The sequence below is a fragment of the Pollicipes pollicipes genome, unplaced genomic scaffold (genome assembly GCF_011947565.3).
Source record: "Pollicipes pollicipes isolate AB1234 unplaced genomic scaffold, Ppol_2.1 Scaffold_6686;HRSCAF=7923_pilon_pilon_pilon, whole genome shotgun sequence".
Taxonomy (NCBI): Eukaryota; Metazoa; Arthropoda; class Thecostraca; order Pollicipedomorpha; family Pollicipedidae; genus Pollicipes; species Pollicipes pollicipes.
The window spans coordinates 25,563,725-25,578,574 of NW_023596921.1; the positions used below are offsets into that span (position 1 = coordinate 25,563,725).

Below are 14,850 nucleotides of genomic sequence, written 5' to 3' on the forward strand. Positions count from 1 at the left end.
GAGCACGGCCAGCCGGCTTATCGCCATGCACGCCGCGTCTATGTGGGCCCCGTCTGCGAATCCCTCGCGACGCGCCAGACGTTCTGTCTGCAACCGACTTCGATCGGCTCGCGGGGCGGCTGCCGGACGTCCCGCGAGCCTTAGTCTCGAGCGGCCGACACCGGCGACTGGCGCGTCGCAGCGACCACCGCTGTTCACCCCTCCCCTCACCTCGCTGGCGAGACGCCATCGGCCCGTAATTGCGACCAGCTGGTGGGATTAAATGTGCTGTAATGAAATGCCTCTAAGCTGCTGAGCCTGCGAACAAAGGACTTCACAAGCGGTGTGAGAGGAAGGCGAGCTCGAGACAAAGGAGCCGTGACATGTGGGAGCGGCGGTGCGGCGCTGCCGGGTCGGGTGGCAGTTGCCGGAAGGCTGTGTCGTGCTCGGCACCAGTGCCGTGACGTCGGCGTCGCGCTGCTAATGAGCAGCCCGTGCCGCGCATTACTGCTCACACTCTGCCGACGGCTGGGGATGCACATGCGGGCTCTGCACGATCCCATCCCCTCCCGCGCCGTCGATCACATCCCCTCCCACCCTTTGTCGCTGTCTTTCGCTCTGTCCTGGGGTGTTGGCAGTGTAGTGGTTAACGCGTCTGCGATAGCCACTGCACGTCTGGGAAACCAGAGGTACGGGGCTCGATTGCCCGCGGTGCCCGCCCTTCCTGCCAGGGTGAGAGGCAGGCGACGCCATATAGCCTCAGCAGTTGAGTGCGTCACAAAGCCCCAATGACATGACATTTCGTTCTGTCCTTTTTGTCACTGTCTTTCGCTCTGTCCTTTTTGCCGCTGTCTTTCGCTCTGTCCTCGCCTCTTTGCCGTGTTTGCCTTCCTTCATTTGGTATCTGTTTTCCTCGACTTGTCACTTTGTCCCCCATTTGTCATATCACTACCTGTCTGTTTATGCTGTATAGGTATAAGGTATAGGTATATATGCCCTAGCTCCCAGGTCCCTCGCCCATATTGTAAATCTCCCACCACTCGGTCGAGGTTTGTAGTAGGCCGCATGGGTCGCAGTTCGCCATTCGGGATTGTCTCCCGAACTATTCACGTGTAGCTAGTCAGCTAGATTAGGGTCGGCCTCTCGGCGGCGACGTACGCAATCGCTGTCTGCGTTTATTAGAACTGCTCTGTCGTCATATCAACTTTGATATTGGTTTGTATGTTTTAGAACTGATTCGTTCCGTGTTGCCATGCTTACTAAACGCTACGATTGGAGCATATGGTCGCCTCACAGGTCCCGCCAGAATCTCAATCAAATCGGTCTGGGGATTTCTCTAGTCGATCGTGCTTATAACTATGTCGATACTTCATCCCATTTGCTCCCATAGCGTCCGGGATGTCCGGTTGTGAACGATGCTTTCCTCTTCGTCGTTGAGCCGAGTTGCTCTCGGCGTAAATGTGGTATGCCGTTGCCTCGTCTCACACAGGTGTATATCGGTGCCGGGTTTTACCGCAGCTGTGAGGTCGGCGAGCCACGCCCCGTTACTGATGTCCGACACCGCTCTGTTTCAGTTCTCCCATGAGAACGCCGCCTGGTGGACAATGACGTCGTCATCATGAATACTCTTTACAAGGAGCGGTTTCCAAGGTAGGCCAGTGCCTTCCCTGGCTGCTTTTGAGTTAAGCAATGGCCCGAGGCTATTATTATTATTGTACGATCCGGGACCACTGCCCGCGACAAACTTTCCGAATCTGGAGCAGGTTCCGTGGCGTCATCGGCCGCCTCCATCACGACCTCACCGCTGTGTCGTGCCCCGCGTCATGACCCCACCGCTGCGCCGAGCACTGCGCCGTGACCTCACCGCCGCGCCGTGCCCTGCGCCATGACCCCACCGCCGTGCTGTGCCCTGCGCCGTGACCTCACCGCTATGCTGTGCGCTACGCCGCGACCGTACCCTGAGACCATCGCCGCGCTCTGTGCCGTATCACCGTCGTGACCCCGGGCGCGGCCGCAGGCGACCGCAGCAGATGGAGGACCGGCTACAGAAGCTGCTGGAGGAGGCAGGAGACCCTCGGACGCCGTGCCGGACGATACGTCGCCGTCAGCCGTGGCTATCGTGCGCTTCGTGCGTCACCAGGTCAGTCACGTACAGCCACACCGCGCTGCGGCGCGCGCTTCAGGCGCGTTCCCACGGACGGACACGGCTGCGGTGCCAGGTGTGTGTGTGTGTGTCCCGCTCCCGCCATCGGCTCCGAAATAAGGTCCGGCGGAGGGCACGGCCCCGACATCCGGTTCGTGTCCCGCCTGTCCAGCTTGCCTGCCGACACCATCCGGCATGTGGACACGGTCACGGCACGGGACTTGTGTCCCCCTGCCCTGCTTTGTTGCGGCCGCGGTGCCGCACGCGGACACGGCTGCACCATCTCGTGCGTGCGCCGGCGGCGCGATGTCGTCAGGCGCGGCCGGCCACTGACCACGACGCAGACCGGGGGCCGTCGCCCAACTCTCACGGGACGGTGGACGGGACACCGGCGGTCGAGCCGGAGCGGGACCGTGGCTCACGTCGGGGCCGCCGGAAATCGACCCTGTCGGATTACTGGATAGTGCTGCCAGCCAGATCATCCTTCAGCCGTGGAAGGGGGGAGCGAGGGAGTTAGCATCGGAGCTGCGATAAATCACCAGATAGCTGTGGTTCGAGGAAGTTCACGGCATAAAACTTGCAAACGAGCTGAGATCCGTGGCTGTATTAAAAGTTGTCTGGTGCCTCGCTCATCTCATAAAAAGATGATGGGTGCGTGGCTGTTTGCCCTATACAGTTGAATTTTACCCCGACCCAAATTCAGACTTTCATTTCGTGTGCTATCTCAGAGTGGGTTAGTCGGATTTTCTTAGGCACGTAAACAGCCTGTTGTGATATGAAGATGTACTGCACGCCGGAAGAACAGGAACGGATGGCCTGTATGCAGTCCCAAAATAAGAGGAAAGACATCGCAAAACATGCCCAACACCTGCTATTTTCGCGCTGTGTCCCACGATTTTTCACTTATCTCAACTATCCGGATTCACGGCGTGACGATGGTCGCCAGTTCTGAGTCAGCAATAATTCATTTCACATTGGAGTTCAACGATTGTTTGTAAAGGCAGCCAGTAAATAAGAATATCACGTAAGTAGAGGCAGAGGTGAATTTTGTGTGGAGCAAAACGCAGTGCTCTTATCCGGCAAAAGATCGTAATTAAATATTCACTATGCGTTCAAGATCTCAAAATATTTTAGCACGCATGCTTCTGCGGACCGGAGAGGAAAACGTACGGGGCTGGAGACCGGAGCCGTTTGTTTGTGCTTCGATTAGCGCTAACTTGAGCTGGGAAGTTAAGCGTCGGCACGACGGCGGCCGCGCGATGTCTAACTGCGCAGCGCCTGCAGCCGGCCGGGCGGACGTGGTTAATCACCTCAGGCCGGCGCCTGTCGGCTGGACGTGAGGGGCTGGGGAGGGGAGGGTGACCTTAACTGACCTGACCTGACCTGACCTGACGGCCGGCCGGGCGGACGCGATTAATCACCTTAGGCCGGTGCCTGTCGGCCGGACGTGAGGGGCTGGGGAGGGGAGGGTGACCTGATCTGACCTGACCTGATCTGATATTACCTGACCTGACCTGACCTGACGGCCGGGCGGATGTGATAAATCATTTCATGCCGGCGCTGTCGGCCGGACGTGAGGGGTTGGGGAGGGTGACCTGATCTGACCTGACCTGATTTGATATTACCTGACCTGACCTGACCTGACGGCCGGGCGGATGTGATAAATCACCTCAGGCCGGTGCCGGTCGGCCGGACGTGAGGGGTTGGGGAGAGGAGAGACTATCTGGTCTGATCTGGTCTGACCTGGCTTAACCCGACCTGACCTGACGGACGGACGGACTGGCTGGCTGGCGGATCTGCGCAACAGCGCAGGTTTGTGAGAGCGCCGGGCGCCACCGAGCCGACGTCGCATGCCGCCCGTGTGGTTGAGTAAACATCGTGGCGCGGGACAGAGCGCCGTCGCCGCGTCCCGTCTGTCGAGACGCGTCGGCGCCGGGCGTGCGGTGCGAACCCGCCGGCTGTCGGCGCAGCGGTCGGACCGTGACGCACCCGCTCCAGTGGCGGCCGGCGCACCTCCCACGGCCGTCCTACGGAGGCGGACAGCGTCGGCCCGCACTGGCCGCACGAGCCTCTTGTTTCTTGGGCGGTGGGTCTGGCTGCGCGACCGGCAGGCCAAGATATATGGCACGGCTCGGGTGGTCAGCGTTGTCGGTACCGAGGTGCAGCCCCACCTGGTCGCTACTCTCGCTTCTACTCATGGGACGCTATGGACGGACACACACATTATCTAGGTTTTTAGTGTGGGCGTTTATCATAGGTCTGTTTGCGCACACGTTCTCCACGCTACGCGTTACTGCCTTATCGATCAGTGCGGGCGGCTGGGAGGCTGCCCTCCGGGAAGCAGCCGGTCGTCCGTCCTCGTGCTGTCGGCTGGGAGGCTTTATGCCGTACATTGAGATGCTGTAGACGTACGCTGAGCGTCCTTTCTCGGAACAGACTAATGGGCGTTATCTTACAGACCGCCTCGCATTGTATTTGGCTTTACGTCTGAATCAGCGCTCGGTCTTGCTTGATCGCCACGCTTTGTTCGACGTCGCGACTTAGCTCGTTGAAAGTGGAGGATCCGAGTAGTAGATACATGATTTATCGACGTAAAGCAAGGAGTCGGACAAAGCACCAGCAGCGCAGCTAAAGGATTTCCAGCGGCTGTCCTGATATCATCTTGTATGGTGAGCCGGAGACTTAGAGTATTTGGTGTCGGCAGGTGATGGAGATGGTTCGTGATTGTCTCAGCAAGTCCCGGGAACGCTGCATCACTAGCCGATATTTCTACGAGCTGTCAGAAAACCTGGAGAAGCTTCTCAACGAGGTCGGTTCGTTAACGATGAAGCCGCGACCATTGTGCCGTGCTTGTAGTCAGATCTGGTTGTTTTTGTAGCACCAGTGTTTGGTTGGTTGGATACGATGCATGCGTCGTTGACACCCTGTGTTAGACAGATAAATCGTCTGAGCCTGTTGATCGCAACACAAAACGGACCGGTGAAGGTTGTGGTTAGGCTGGGCTTTCAGGCTGAAAGGCCTAACGGTTTTTTCCGCGGTGGAGCGTTGGCTTCCTGGTCGCTTCACTGGCTTATTGCTGCAACGCCTGTGTTCGGCTCATATTAAATGTCCGGCTGTGTCACGGTGTGAACACCTGACAAGAAGGGCCGCCTGGGACGGTTAGTCCAAAGGTCGGGTACCTGTGCGCCGCCGGGCGACAGGTGATCTGTGGTCGCCGGCCGCGAGTGCCCCGCTCCTGACGCGACGTCGCGGCGATGTGTCCGCAGACGCGCGAGAAGTCGGCGGAGGCGGCGCATCAGATGATGTTTCTGGTGCGACGCCTGCTGCTGATCATCTCGCGGCCGGCGCGGCTGCTGGAGTGTCTCGAGTTCGACCCGGAGGAGTTCTATCACCTGCTGGAGCGGGCTGAGGGCCAGGCGCGCTCGTGCCAGGGCATCACCACCGACATCCCCCAGTACATCGTCAGCAAGCTCGGCCTCAAGCGCGACCCGCTGGCAGGTGAGAGCGCCCCGCCCGTGTCCTCCTCGCCGCTCGTGGCGGTCCCGGCGCTCTCCGGCCGGCGCCGTGGTCCGCCGTGACGCTGGCGGCGACGCCGGGCGTCTGTCGGTCGGGGTGAAGCGATCTCCGACCCTCGCTGGAGCGGTGACGCCGACAGCGAGCCCAGCTCCGCCGCGGCCGTGCTCGGCGCGGCTCAGTCCCGCGTGGTGTGTGCGTCTGGCCGCTGTCCTTCTGTGCGTGGGTGTGTGGTCGGGCTGTGGCGCGGCGGCGGGCGGTGTGAGCCGGGATCTGCGCGTGAAGTCACCGCGACCCGTCCGTCTGTCCGCAGAGCTCACCCAGGACCTAGTACAAATGGAGGCGGCCGCCACGCCGCCGCCGCAAATGTCCACGCCCAAGAAGTCGGAGGCGGACCCCAAGTGTGGCCCGGGCCGGGGTCAGAAGGTGCGTTACGCCGACCAGCGGCGGCTGGCCGCACTCGTCCGCCAGTGCCGGCTCGCCGACCGGCCGCAGCTGGTCGCACTCGTCCGCCAGTGCCGGCTCGCCCGATCACTGCCGGCCCGGTCGCCAGTCGCCGCTCCGTACTCAGTGACCACTCTGTGTCCAGTGATCGCTCCGTGACCAGCATTTCCTCGTCTGTCCCAGCTGATCGGGCCACGCCTCCGCACAACAGCAGTCGGAGCGGCTCTCGCTCGGTGGCGTGCGGTCCGTGTCGCTGCCTGGCCATCGCCCGACAGCTGCGTATGGCGTGCACGTGCAGCGCCGCTTGACCCGTGCGGTGTCCTGTCGGTCCCCAGGTGCCCTGCGAGGATGACTACGACCGCGTCAAGCTGATCTCGAACGGTGCGTACGGCGCTGTCTACCTGGTGCGGCAGAAGGACACGCGGCAGTGCTTCGCGCTCAAGCGCATCAGCAAGCAGAATGTGGTGTTGCGCAACCAGATGGAGCAGGTGTTCGCAGAGCGCGACATCATGAGCTTCACCGACAACCCCTTCGTGGTCAGCATGTACTGCAGCTTCGAGACCAAGGTTAGTGACGGGCGGGCGCGGCGCGAGAGGTCGAGAGGTGACGGCTCCGGTCTGTTTCTGCCCGGAGCTGTCCCGCTGGCGGCTGTGTTCTAGCTCCCCTTGCGTTGATTCTCAGTCCAGCCCGGCTCTGTGTCCCGGCTCAGGGTTTCGTATGCCGGGGAGCTGCACGGTGGCTGGCCGGAAGTTTTGACAAGGACTGTCCAGCGTGCGTCGTGACCTGCTTCCTTTGCGGTCAGGCAGCCAGTCAGGAGCTGCCACACGTGCTGAAGTGGCAGACATCACGCACCAGGACAGACTTGAGAGCCACTTCCTGACGAACACCGCAGTGTCCCGCCCCGCTCCCCGGCCCCTGCGTCGTTTGACCGTGCGGTGGTCTCGTTCCGCCAGAAACACATGTGTATGGTGATGGAGTACGTGGAGGGCGGCGACTGCGCGAGCCTGCTGAAAAACATCGGTATCCTGCCGGCGGACATGGCGCGGCTCTATTTCGCCGAGACGGTGCTGGCCGTGGAGTACCTGCACAGCTTCGGCATTGTGCACCGCGACCTCAAGCCCGACAACCTACTCATCACCTCCATGGGTCACATCAAGCTGACCGACTTTGGCCTCAGCAAGATGGGCCTGATGTCGCTCGCCACCAACCTCTACGAGGGCTACATTGACAAGGAGACCAGGCAGTTCTCCGATAAGCAGGTCAGCGACAGATAGTGGTGTGGTAGCTTTCGCGGGCGTGGTCGTCAGGTCCGACCGGACGCCAGTCGTGACGAAGAAGAACGAGATTGAACGAAGCGGCTTAGACTTTTGCGCCATCTCGATGGATTCGCCATACCAGCAGCGCAGCGGAATAGTCGTGCTCAGTTCAGTGTTTGGAGTGCGGAGGTGGGCTGGGGCTTCGGGTCCGGGGATGGTGTGTCGGGGTGTCAGGTGGTGGGACCGCCCGGTGCCGTGTCAGGCGACCGGGCCGCGCGGTGCCGTGTCAGGCGGCAGGACCGCACGGTGCCGTGTCAGGCGGCAGGACCGCGCGATGCTGTGTTAGGTGGCAGGACCGCACGGTGTCGTGTCAGGCGGCAGGACCGCACGGTGTCGTGTCAGGCGGCAGGACCGCGCGGCTGCTGTGTCAGGCGGCAGGACCGCGCGATGCTGTGTCAGGTGGCGGGACTGCGCGGCGCCGTGTCAGGCGGCGGGTCGAGGCTCAGCGAGCCGGCTCTGCTCCGCAGGTGTTCGGCACGCCCGAGTACATCGCGCCCGAGGTGATCCTGCGCCAGGGCTACGGCAAGCCCGTCGACTGGTGGAGCATGGGCATCATCCTGTACGAGTTCCTGGTCGGCTGCGTCCCCTTTTTCGGCGACACGCCCGAGGAGCTGTTCGCGCACACTGTCAACGGTAAGGAGACGAATACGCCGCGGCAGGCCGGCGGCCACGTCACGTGGGGTAGGCGCCCCAAACGGCGCCCGGGAGCGTGCTTCCACTTTCAGCCGCGTTTGGGCGGGGTTACCGCATGGCTTAGCACTAGTGTGTGATTCGTACTTACGGTCGGGCGCGACATTAGCTATCTCCTTAGGTCTTCATGCCGGCTTACGTTGGGAGAGCTAGAACAAGCTGTCGGCTCTGGGCGCTAGCTGCGTCGGCGGTCGTTCATTAAGATGAGCATGCCCCTGTCACGCCATGCGCACCAACCGTATGGTTTCAGATGATATCGAGTGGCCTAGTGATGAAGATTTCCAAGTTTTACCAGAAGCCAAGGACTTGATCACGCTGCTTCTGCACCAGAATCCGCTGGAGCGGCTCGGTACTGGTGGTGCTCAGGAGGTCAAGGTGTGTTCCAAGCCGGTCCCTGACGCGGTAATTGGTGTAATTGGCACGATGAACCCATAATCTGATCACACATTTGTGGAGTATTTATATTTTGGCGCGATACGTAGAGGTCGAACAGGTGTGCCGATGGCGTAGTGGTTAAGCTGCACGTCTAGGAGACCAGAGGCACGGAGTTTGATTCCCCGCGGTGCTCGCCCTTACCGTCAGGGTGAGAGGCGGGCGACGCCTCATGGCCCCAGTAGTTGAGTGCGTCGTTAAGCCCAAATGACACATTTCAGGTCGAACAAACTAGTAACTGTCTGAAGGTAACTATCTTTCTGGGCTGTACGCTAAGAGCTTGCATCACTCCTTCAGTTTTCTCTTCTACAAGTATTGCAACGATGGATCTTGCTGATCGAAAAAGCGTTGTGTAATGTTTGTATCTGACCGGTTTTGTTGTTCCAGGATCATACATTTTTCCTAAATCTTGACTGGACAAACCTGTTGAGACAGAAGGTGGAGTTTGTTCCTCAGTTGGAGAATGACGAGGACACGAGCTATTTCGACAGTGAGTTGTGCTAATTCTTTCTGTAGTGCGCATCATTCTTTGCTTTAAAAAAAACATCAAAGTGAATGGAAATGTTTTGAAGATATTCGCGTACTTTCGTCACTCCATGATGCGGTGCCAAATGTCACACAAACGCATTGGTATAGCTGAGAATCCACGGCATCGCTGCTGAATGGGGACAAGAGCGGCAGGGCTGCGTTACATGTGATCACGGGGCGGTGAGCGTTTGCGGCGCCGCGCCCCTCCGACGTCGCGGCCGACCCTGGAGTGTGTGGTAACAGCCGGTCTCCGTCCGCCGCAGCTCGTGCCGACCGGTACAACCACGACCTGGAGGACGACACCGACGACACCGAGGAGTCGCTCACCTTCTCCGCCTTCTCCTCCTGCTCGCCCCGCTTCAAGAAGGTGGGCGCGGCGGCGGCCGCAGGGAGGAGGTTGCCACTGCGGACGATAGGGGGGGGGGGGGGAGGGGCGGGGGCACTGCTGAGCCTGGTCAGTCGCTGGGGCAGCATAGGGTGGCGCCATTACCACGGCTGGGTTCGCCCACGGTTCCCAGGTCGTTCGTTTGGCGTTTATTTTTTATTTATTTCGATGGCTCTATGGTTATCCCCCCACCTTCAAGAAGACAACGCGCTACGAGTTGCATAAATTCGTCGCCACAGTGTTGGCAAGTTACATGTCACAAGACCTTCCTGTTCCTATTTTGGAAGCATCTTTTTGCCGTGCATTTTGTACGGTCTGAATGCATGAGCTATGCTAGGTTATGCTATAATATTGGCATACCAGATAAAGGCATAAGCTTCCTAATAAAACAGCACTGCAGACCGTTCTGAGGCTTAGAAACGTATGTGGCCATGTTATCCGCATTGTCTGCTGTTGGTGAACAGCCAGTCCGCGTGTGTTTCTGCACGCGTGTACGCGTGTTCTGTGGGTCACGCGTCGCGTCTGGGCCGGCAGTCGCAGGGCAGGCTGGACCTCCGCAAGTCGATGTCGCAGGGCGACTCGGGCCAGTCCGACCAGAGCGAGTCTTCGGCGGCCGGCAGCGTCGAGGCGGCTGACTCGAGCCGACATCTGACGCGTATCCAGCACGTCAGCAGCCTGCCCGACGTGTGAGTGCCACCGCCGCCCCGCTGGCCGGCCCCGCACGCTTGTCCGCCGGCGCCGCTGACGCCGCTGACGCCAGCCGGCCGAACCCTGACGCTGTCCCGGCCGGCCGGCCGCGCGAACCGGTCACCCGCTTCACTGGTCGCCTCTAGTCGGCTGTGGTCGTTTTCTTTTTGCTCGTCGCTGTAGCCGTTTTGCTGTCGTTTCGCTGTCGTTGTTTTGCTGTTGTTTTGCGTGCTTTTGTGCGTGTGCCTGTGAGTTTGTGCGTGTCGGCGCCGCTCTGAGCATGCCGGTGTGCACGGGCGGCAGGCCGCTGCGGCTGTCCGGCTCCGGCTCGGGCTCCTGCGCTACGCGCGGCTCGCTCTCGACGCCCGACAGCTCGCAGACGGAGAGCGAGGACGTGTCGCCGCAGGTGCAGCGGCGCCGCCGCCACCGCGAGCCGCGCCCGCTCCGGCCGTCGGTCTCAGTCGACGCCGAGCTCGGGTAGGTGGCGCTGCCGGTGTGGCGCTGGTGCTGCCCTCCCCGAGGACCAGGTGTTGTGCCTCTGTTGATGTATCTGCACGTGTGTTGCTGTCGTAGAGCAATTGGTGTATTGGAGTGTTCAGTGCGATGTCCGTCCTAATCGCTTTGCATCACTGTTTGCTAACTACATTTCAGTTTATCCTGCTGTTCTACTCAAAGTGACGGGCTGATCAAATGTCACACTGCGTGTTACTTAAATAATCTGGAGTCACCTAGATGTTTCATTTCATTTTCACCCTCCACCTGTCATGACCCAGAATTTCGTTTCAGTCAGCAGTGTGTGCCACGTGCGTTTGTCTCGTCCGTACCCGCCGCGTTGATCGCTCGCCTCCCTGTGACCAGGTCGGGTGGCGCCGATCACATCCGCGAGCTGTCCCCGGTCGAGGAGTCGGAGAAGTCGCCGCCGCGCAACTCGCCGACGGTGGAGGTGGCCGGACCGCGCTCGCCGGCGGCGGCGCCACCGCCGATCATCCGCACGCCGGGCGGCGCGCCGCCGCTGCCGGCGGGAGCGCGACCCAAGGCGTCCTCGCCCATGAACCGCGTCATCAAGTCGGCCTCGGCGTCCGGCCTCAATCTGATGATCCCGCCCGGTGAGTGTGGGCGGCGCGCGGCCTTGCCTAGCTCACGCCTGTGTCGAGTCTGTGGTCTGGACGGCTTTGCGTGCAGGCGCGTTTACATGGGGTTGCGAGCCGGCCCTGTAGCACTCCGCACCGTCTCCCCTCCGACCTGTGCACCTCTCTGTCCTCTGTCGATCCGTCCTCTGTCTCTCTGCCTGTCCTCTGCCGTCTGTCCACCACACCGACTCGTGCGCACGTGCCGTCGCTGTCTGTGAGTGAGCGTGACGCCCTCTGACCGCGCGCCGGCAGACGACGCGTCGCCCCAGCCGATCCAGTCGCCGGGCGGTTCGTCGACGGCCTCCTCGCGCGACGCGTCGCCCTGCCGCGAGCTCTCGCCGCTGCTCAACAACCTGAAGCCGCCGGTGATCCTGCGGCGCGGCGCGCGCGGCTTCGGCTTCACCATCCGCGCCATCCGCGTCTACCTGGGCGACTCGGACTACTACACCGTCCACCACCTGGTCATGGTGCGTCGGTCGCGGCTCTCCCTCCGCGGGGGCGGGCGTGGCGCCGGCCATGAGCAGTGGAGAGGCATCACTGGCTTTACTCTGTGCTGTGATATGGACGAGTTTGCACACCATTGCCGGCGGTTGCTGCTGGAAATGGTCACATTTTGACGACAGTAATGTAGCCCCCTGCTTCGCGGCGGCAGCTGGCTGCAGAGGTGCTGTCTTTTGTACAACGCAGCCCGCACCGGGCGGCTGGGAGGCTCGTAGCTTGTGAACGGCCGCTGTGTTGGCTGGCGCCTGGCGTCTGCCCACTCTGCGTGTGTGCCAGCGCCCGTGCTGTTTGCCCTGCGACCAGTGCGGAAGCGTGTAACCGCCGGAGTGTCTGACCAGCGCCCGATCGTCCGTTGCAGACGGTGGACGCCGGCAGCCCGGCGTTCGACGCCGGCCTGCGTCCGGGAGATCTGATCACGCACATCAACGACGAGCCGGTGCAGGGCCTGTTCCACACGCAGGTGCTACAGCTACTGCTGTCGGGCGGCGACCGGGTGACGCTGCGCGCCACGCCGCTCGATCAGACGTCCATCTCGAGCGGCGGCCGGCGGCGCGCGCCCGGCGTCGGCAAGCTGGCGCGCCGCGCCGCCGGCCGCCGCAAGCGCAAGGAGTCGACCGTCGACAAGCGCCGCAAGGCGTCGCTGCTGCGCAAGCTGAGCAGCAAGCGGGCCAGTGCCGAGATCCAACAGGTGAGTGGCGGCTGGCGGCCGGCGCCAGCGGCCCCTGCCATGTCCGGCATGGCGGCTCAGGCGGTCGCGGCCTCGTCAGTGGCGAATGGTTATATGCATAGTGAATTTTACTCGATATAAGAAAGAAAGGCCCACAACTTTTGGTTTGTCGGTTTGATGAGATTAAAGTTCTTACGCTGAGGTAACAACTTTTAATTTACCAGGAGGCACTAGTTAAACGACTCAATAGTGCTAAGCAACGATTACTTTGGACATAATAAATATTTCGAGCTGCGCTCATCTTCAAGAGTGACAAGGGAACCCTCATGATGGAGGAGTGCTTGTCAAAGGGGGTACACTTCAAACTCAAACTTCAAACTCAAACTCAAAACTTCAAAAGAACTTCAAACTCAAAGTGGGGTGAAATGTTCACTTCAAGAATGCTAGCGATGCTAGCGCCTTTGGCTATTGTGGATTGGCAGCGGACATGTTGTGGGGTGGTCGTTGCCGTTGGTATCTAATTGAAGGCGTGAGTTGATCTTTGACATTTTGTAGAGGCCCATTATATAGTGTTATCGGAAGTTGTCCTTATGTTCCGTGCATGTGGTTTCACCCGTGATACAGAGCTACATCTTTGTCCACTATGTGTGTTGTGAGTCTACTAATCTGATCGTTAGAACCTCAGTACTTGTTTGTACCCGCGTTTGTACCGTATATATATATATATATATATATATATATATATATATATATATATATATATGTGGGTGTGGGTGTGGATGTGGGTGGGTGTGTGCGTGTGTGGGTGTGTGTGCGTGTGTGGGTGTGTAAATTCAGGTAATAGGTGTTGCTGTTTGCACGTTTTTTAAAAAATCATAGCAAACTAAGCATTGGCTATTTTTCCCGATAAATTTCGACACGCTGCTTCTGTATTCATACAAACGTGGGTGCAGACGAAGCACCGAGCGTCTAATGATCAGACCAGTAAATTCGCAGCACGCATAATGGTCAAACGTGCGGTTGTTGTCCTCATTTATGGCTATTTCGGACCAGGTTGCTGTGGCTCGTCCCTATTTTGGGCCCAGCTCGGCCTGCTGTGTGTGGCTGGCGGGCGAGACGCTGACCGCCGGCCGTCTCCTCCGGCAGATGACGGCCAACTCGCCAATGCTGACGCCCAGCCGCAGCTTCTCGTCACTGAACCGGTCCGTGTCGTGCGAGCCCGGCTCGGCGCGCGCCGCCGCCCACAAACTCAGCCAGTCAGACTCGTCCAATTCGTCGTCGCCGTCGTCCTCGGTGCCCAACTCGCCGGCGGCGGCGGCCGTGGCGGCAGCCCAGTTCCAGCCGCGCCCCTCCTCCCTTCACGGGCTCAAGCACAAGCTGCACGCGGCCACCAAGTCGGCGCACGCGGCCAGCCGCCGCAAGTCGGTCGGCCACATACCGTTGAGCCCGCTGGCGCGCACGCCGTCGCCCAGCCCGCTGCCCGTGTCGCCGACGCGCTCACCCAGCCCGCTGGCCTTCCCCACCGCGCACGCGCCGGCCCCGCCCACCAGCGCCGTGCAGTCGTACAGCCCGGGCGCGGCCAGCCTGGCGCCGACGGCCGCCGCCAAGGCGTACATGCGGCCCAAGTCGGCCGAGCCGGGCAGCCCGCTGTTGCGGCGCGCGCTCTCGCCGGACCGGCTGCACCGCTCGGACGGGCGGCCGTCCATCTCGCCGCTCGTCTCGTCGCCGCCGCCGCGCGTCACCGTTACGGCTCAGTCGCCGCCGCCGACGGCCGACGGCGCGCTCACCTCGTCGGACGGCGGCGCCAGCCCCGAGCTGGCCGGGCGCCGGGTGCGCGTGCAGCCGCACTGCCGCCACCACCGGCGGCCGGGCACGCCGCGCCGGCCGGCCACACCGCCGGCGCCAGCCGCCGCGCCCGACGCCGCCGCGCGCCCGCCGCCGGCGCGCGCCGCCGAGCCGCTTGTATACGTGTCGACGGTGACGGTGCGGCCCGCTGCCGACGGCGGCGGCGGCGGCGGCGCCGCTGCCGGCGAGCGACGGCCCAGCAAGGAGCGCGGCCGGCGTCGGGAGGGCAGCGTTCGCCGCCGGACGGGCGCCGCCGCCCGGCCCGATCCGGAAGAGCCGCCGCCGCCACCGCCGCCGGCCGACGCCGGCAAGCGCTCGGCGCACGAGAAGCGCAGCGCGTTCCGCAACACGGTCTCGGGCAAGGACGAGGATGCGGCCGAGCCGTAGGCGCCGCGCCGCGCTGCCTGCTCCTCCAGTGATTCTGTCATGTGATATCTTAGCGGTGACTCTGTTCTGTCCACTCGCCCTCGCGCGCAGGTGTATTTATTTGTGGCTCGCTGGCCGACCGGTCCGCCGGCAGCGGTCGTCTCGCCATAACGCCACGTGCAGTCGTGTCGCCGAGACGCGTCATAATTCGCTGCTCTTATCGT

At 61.5% G+C, this 14,850-nt stretch overlaps 1 protein-coding gene across 1 annotated transcript in view; it reads left to right on the forward strand.

Moving 5' to 3' along the window:
* Positions 1-14,647, forward strand: part of LOC119108103 (microtubule-associated serine/threonine-protein kinase 2-like) — a 33,201-nt gene extending 18,554 nt beyond the window's left edge. The window contains 18 exon segments of the mRNA XM_037231680.1: positions 1,554-1,576; positions 2,010-2,119; positions 4,827-4,931; positions 5,389-5,620; positions 5,949-6,061; positions 6,415-6,645; positions 7,033-7,338; positions 7,863-8,028; positions 8,336-8,460; positions 8,905-9,007; positions 9,309-9,412; positions 9,965-10,116; positions 10,421-10,594; positions 10,976-11,223; positions 11,500-11,714; positions 12,107-12,436; positions 13,562-14,158; positions 14,573-14,647. Of these exon segments, the coding sequence (XP_037087575.1) occupies positions 1,554-1,576; positions 2,010-2,119; positions 4,827-4,931; positions 5,389-5,620; positions 5,949-6,061; positions 6,415-6,645; positions 7,033-7,338; positions 7,863-8,028; positions 8,336-8,460; positions 8,905-9,007; positions 9,309-9,412; positions 9,965-10,116; positions 10,421-10,594; positions 10,976-11,223; positions 11,500-11,714; positions 12,107-12,436; positions 13,562-14,158; positions 14,573-14,647 (3,409 nt within the window).
* The last annotated feature ends 203 nt before the right edge of the window (positions 14,648-14,850 follow it).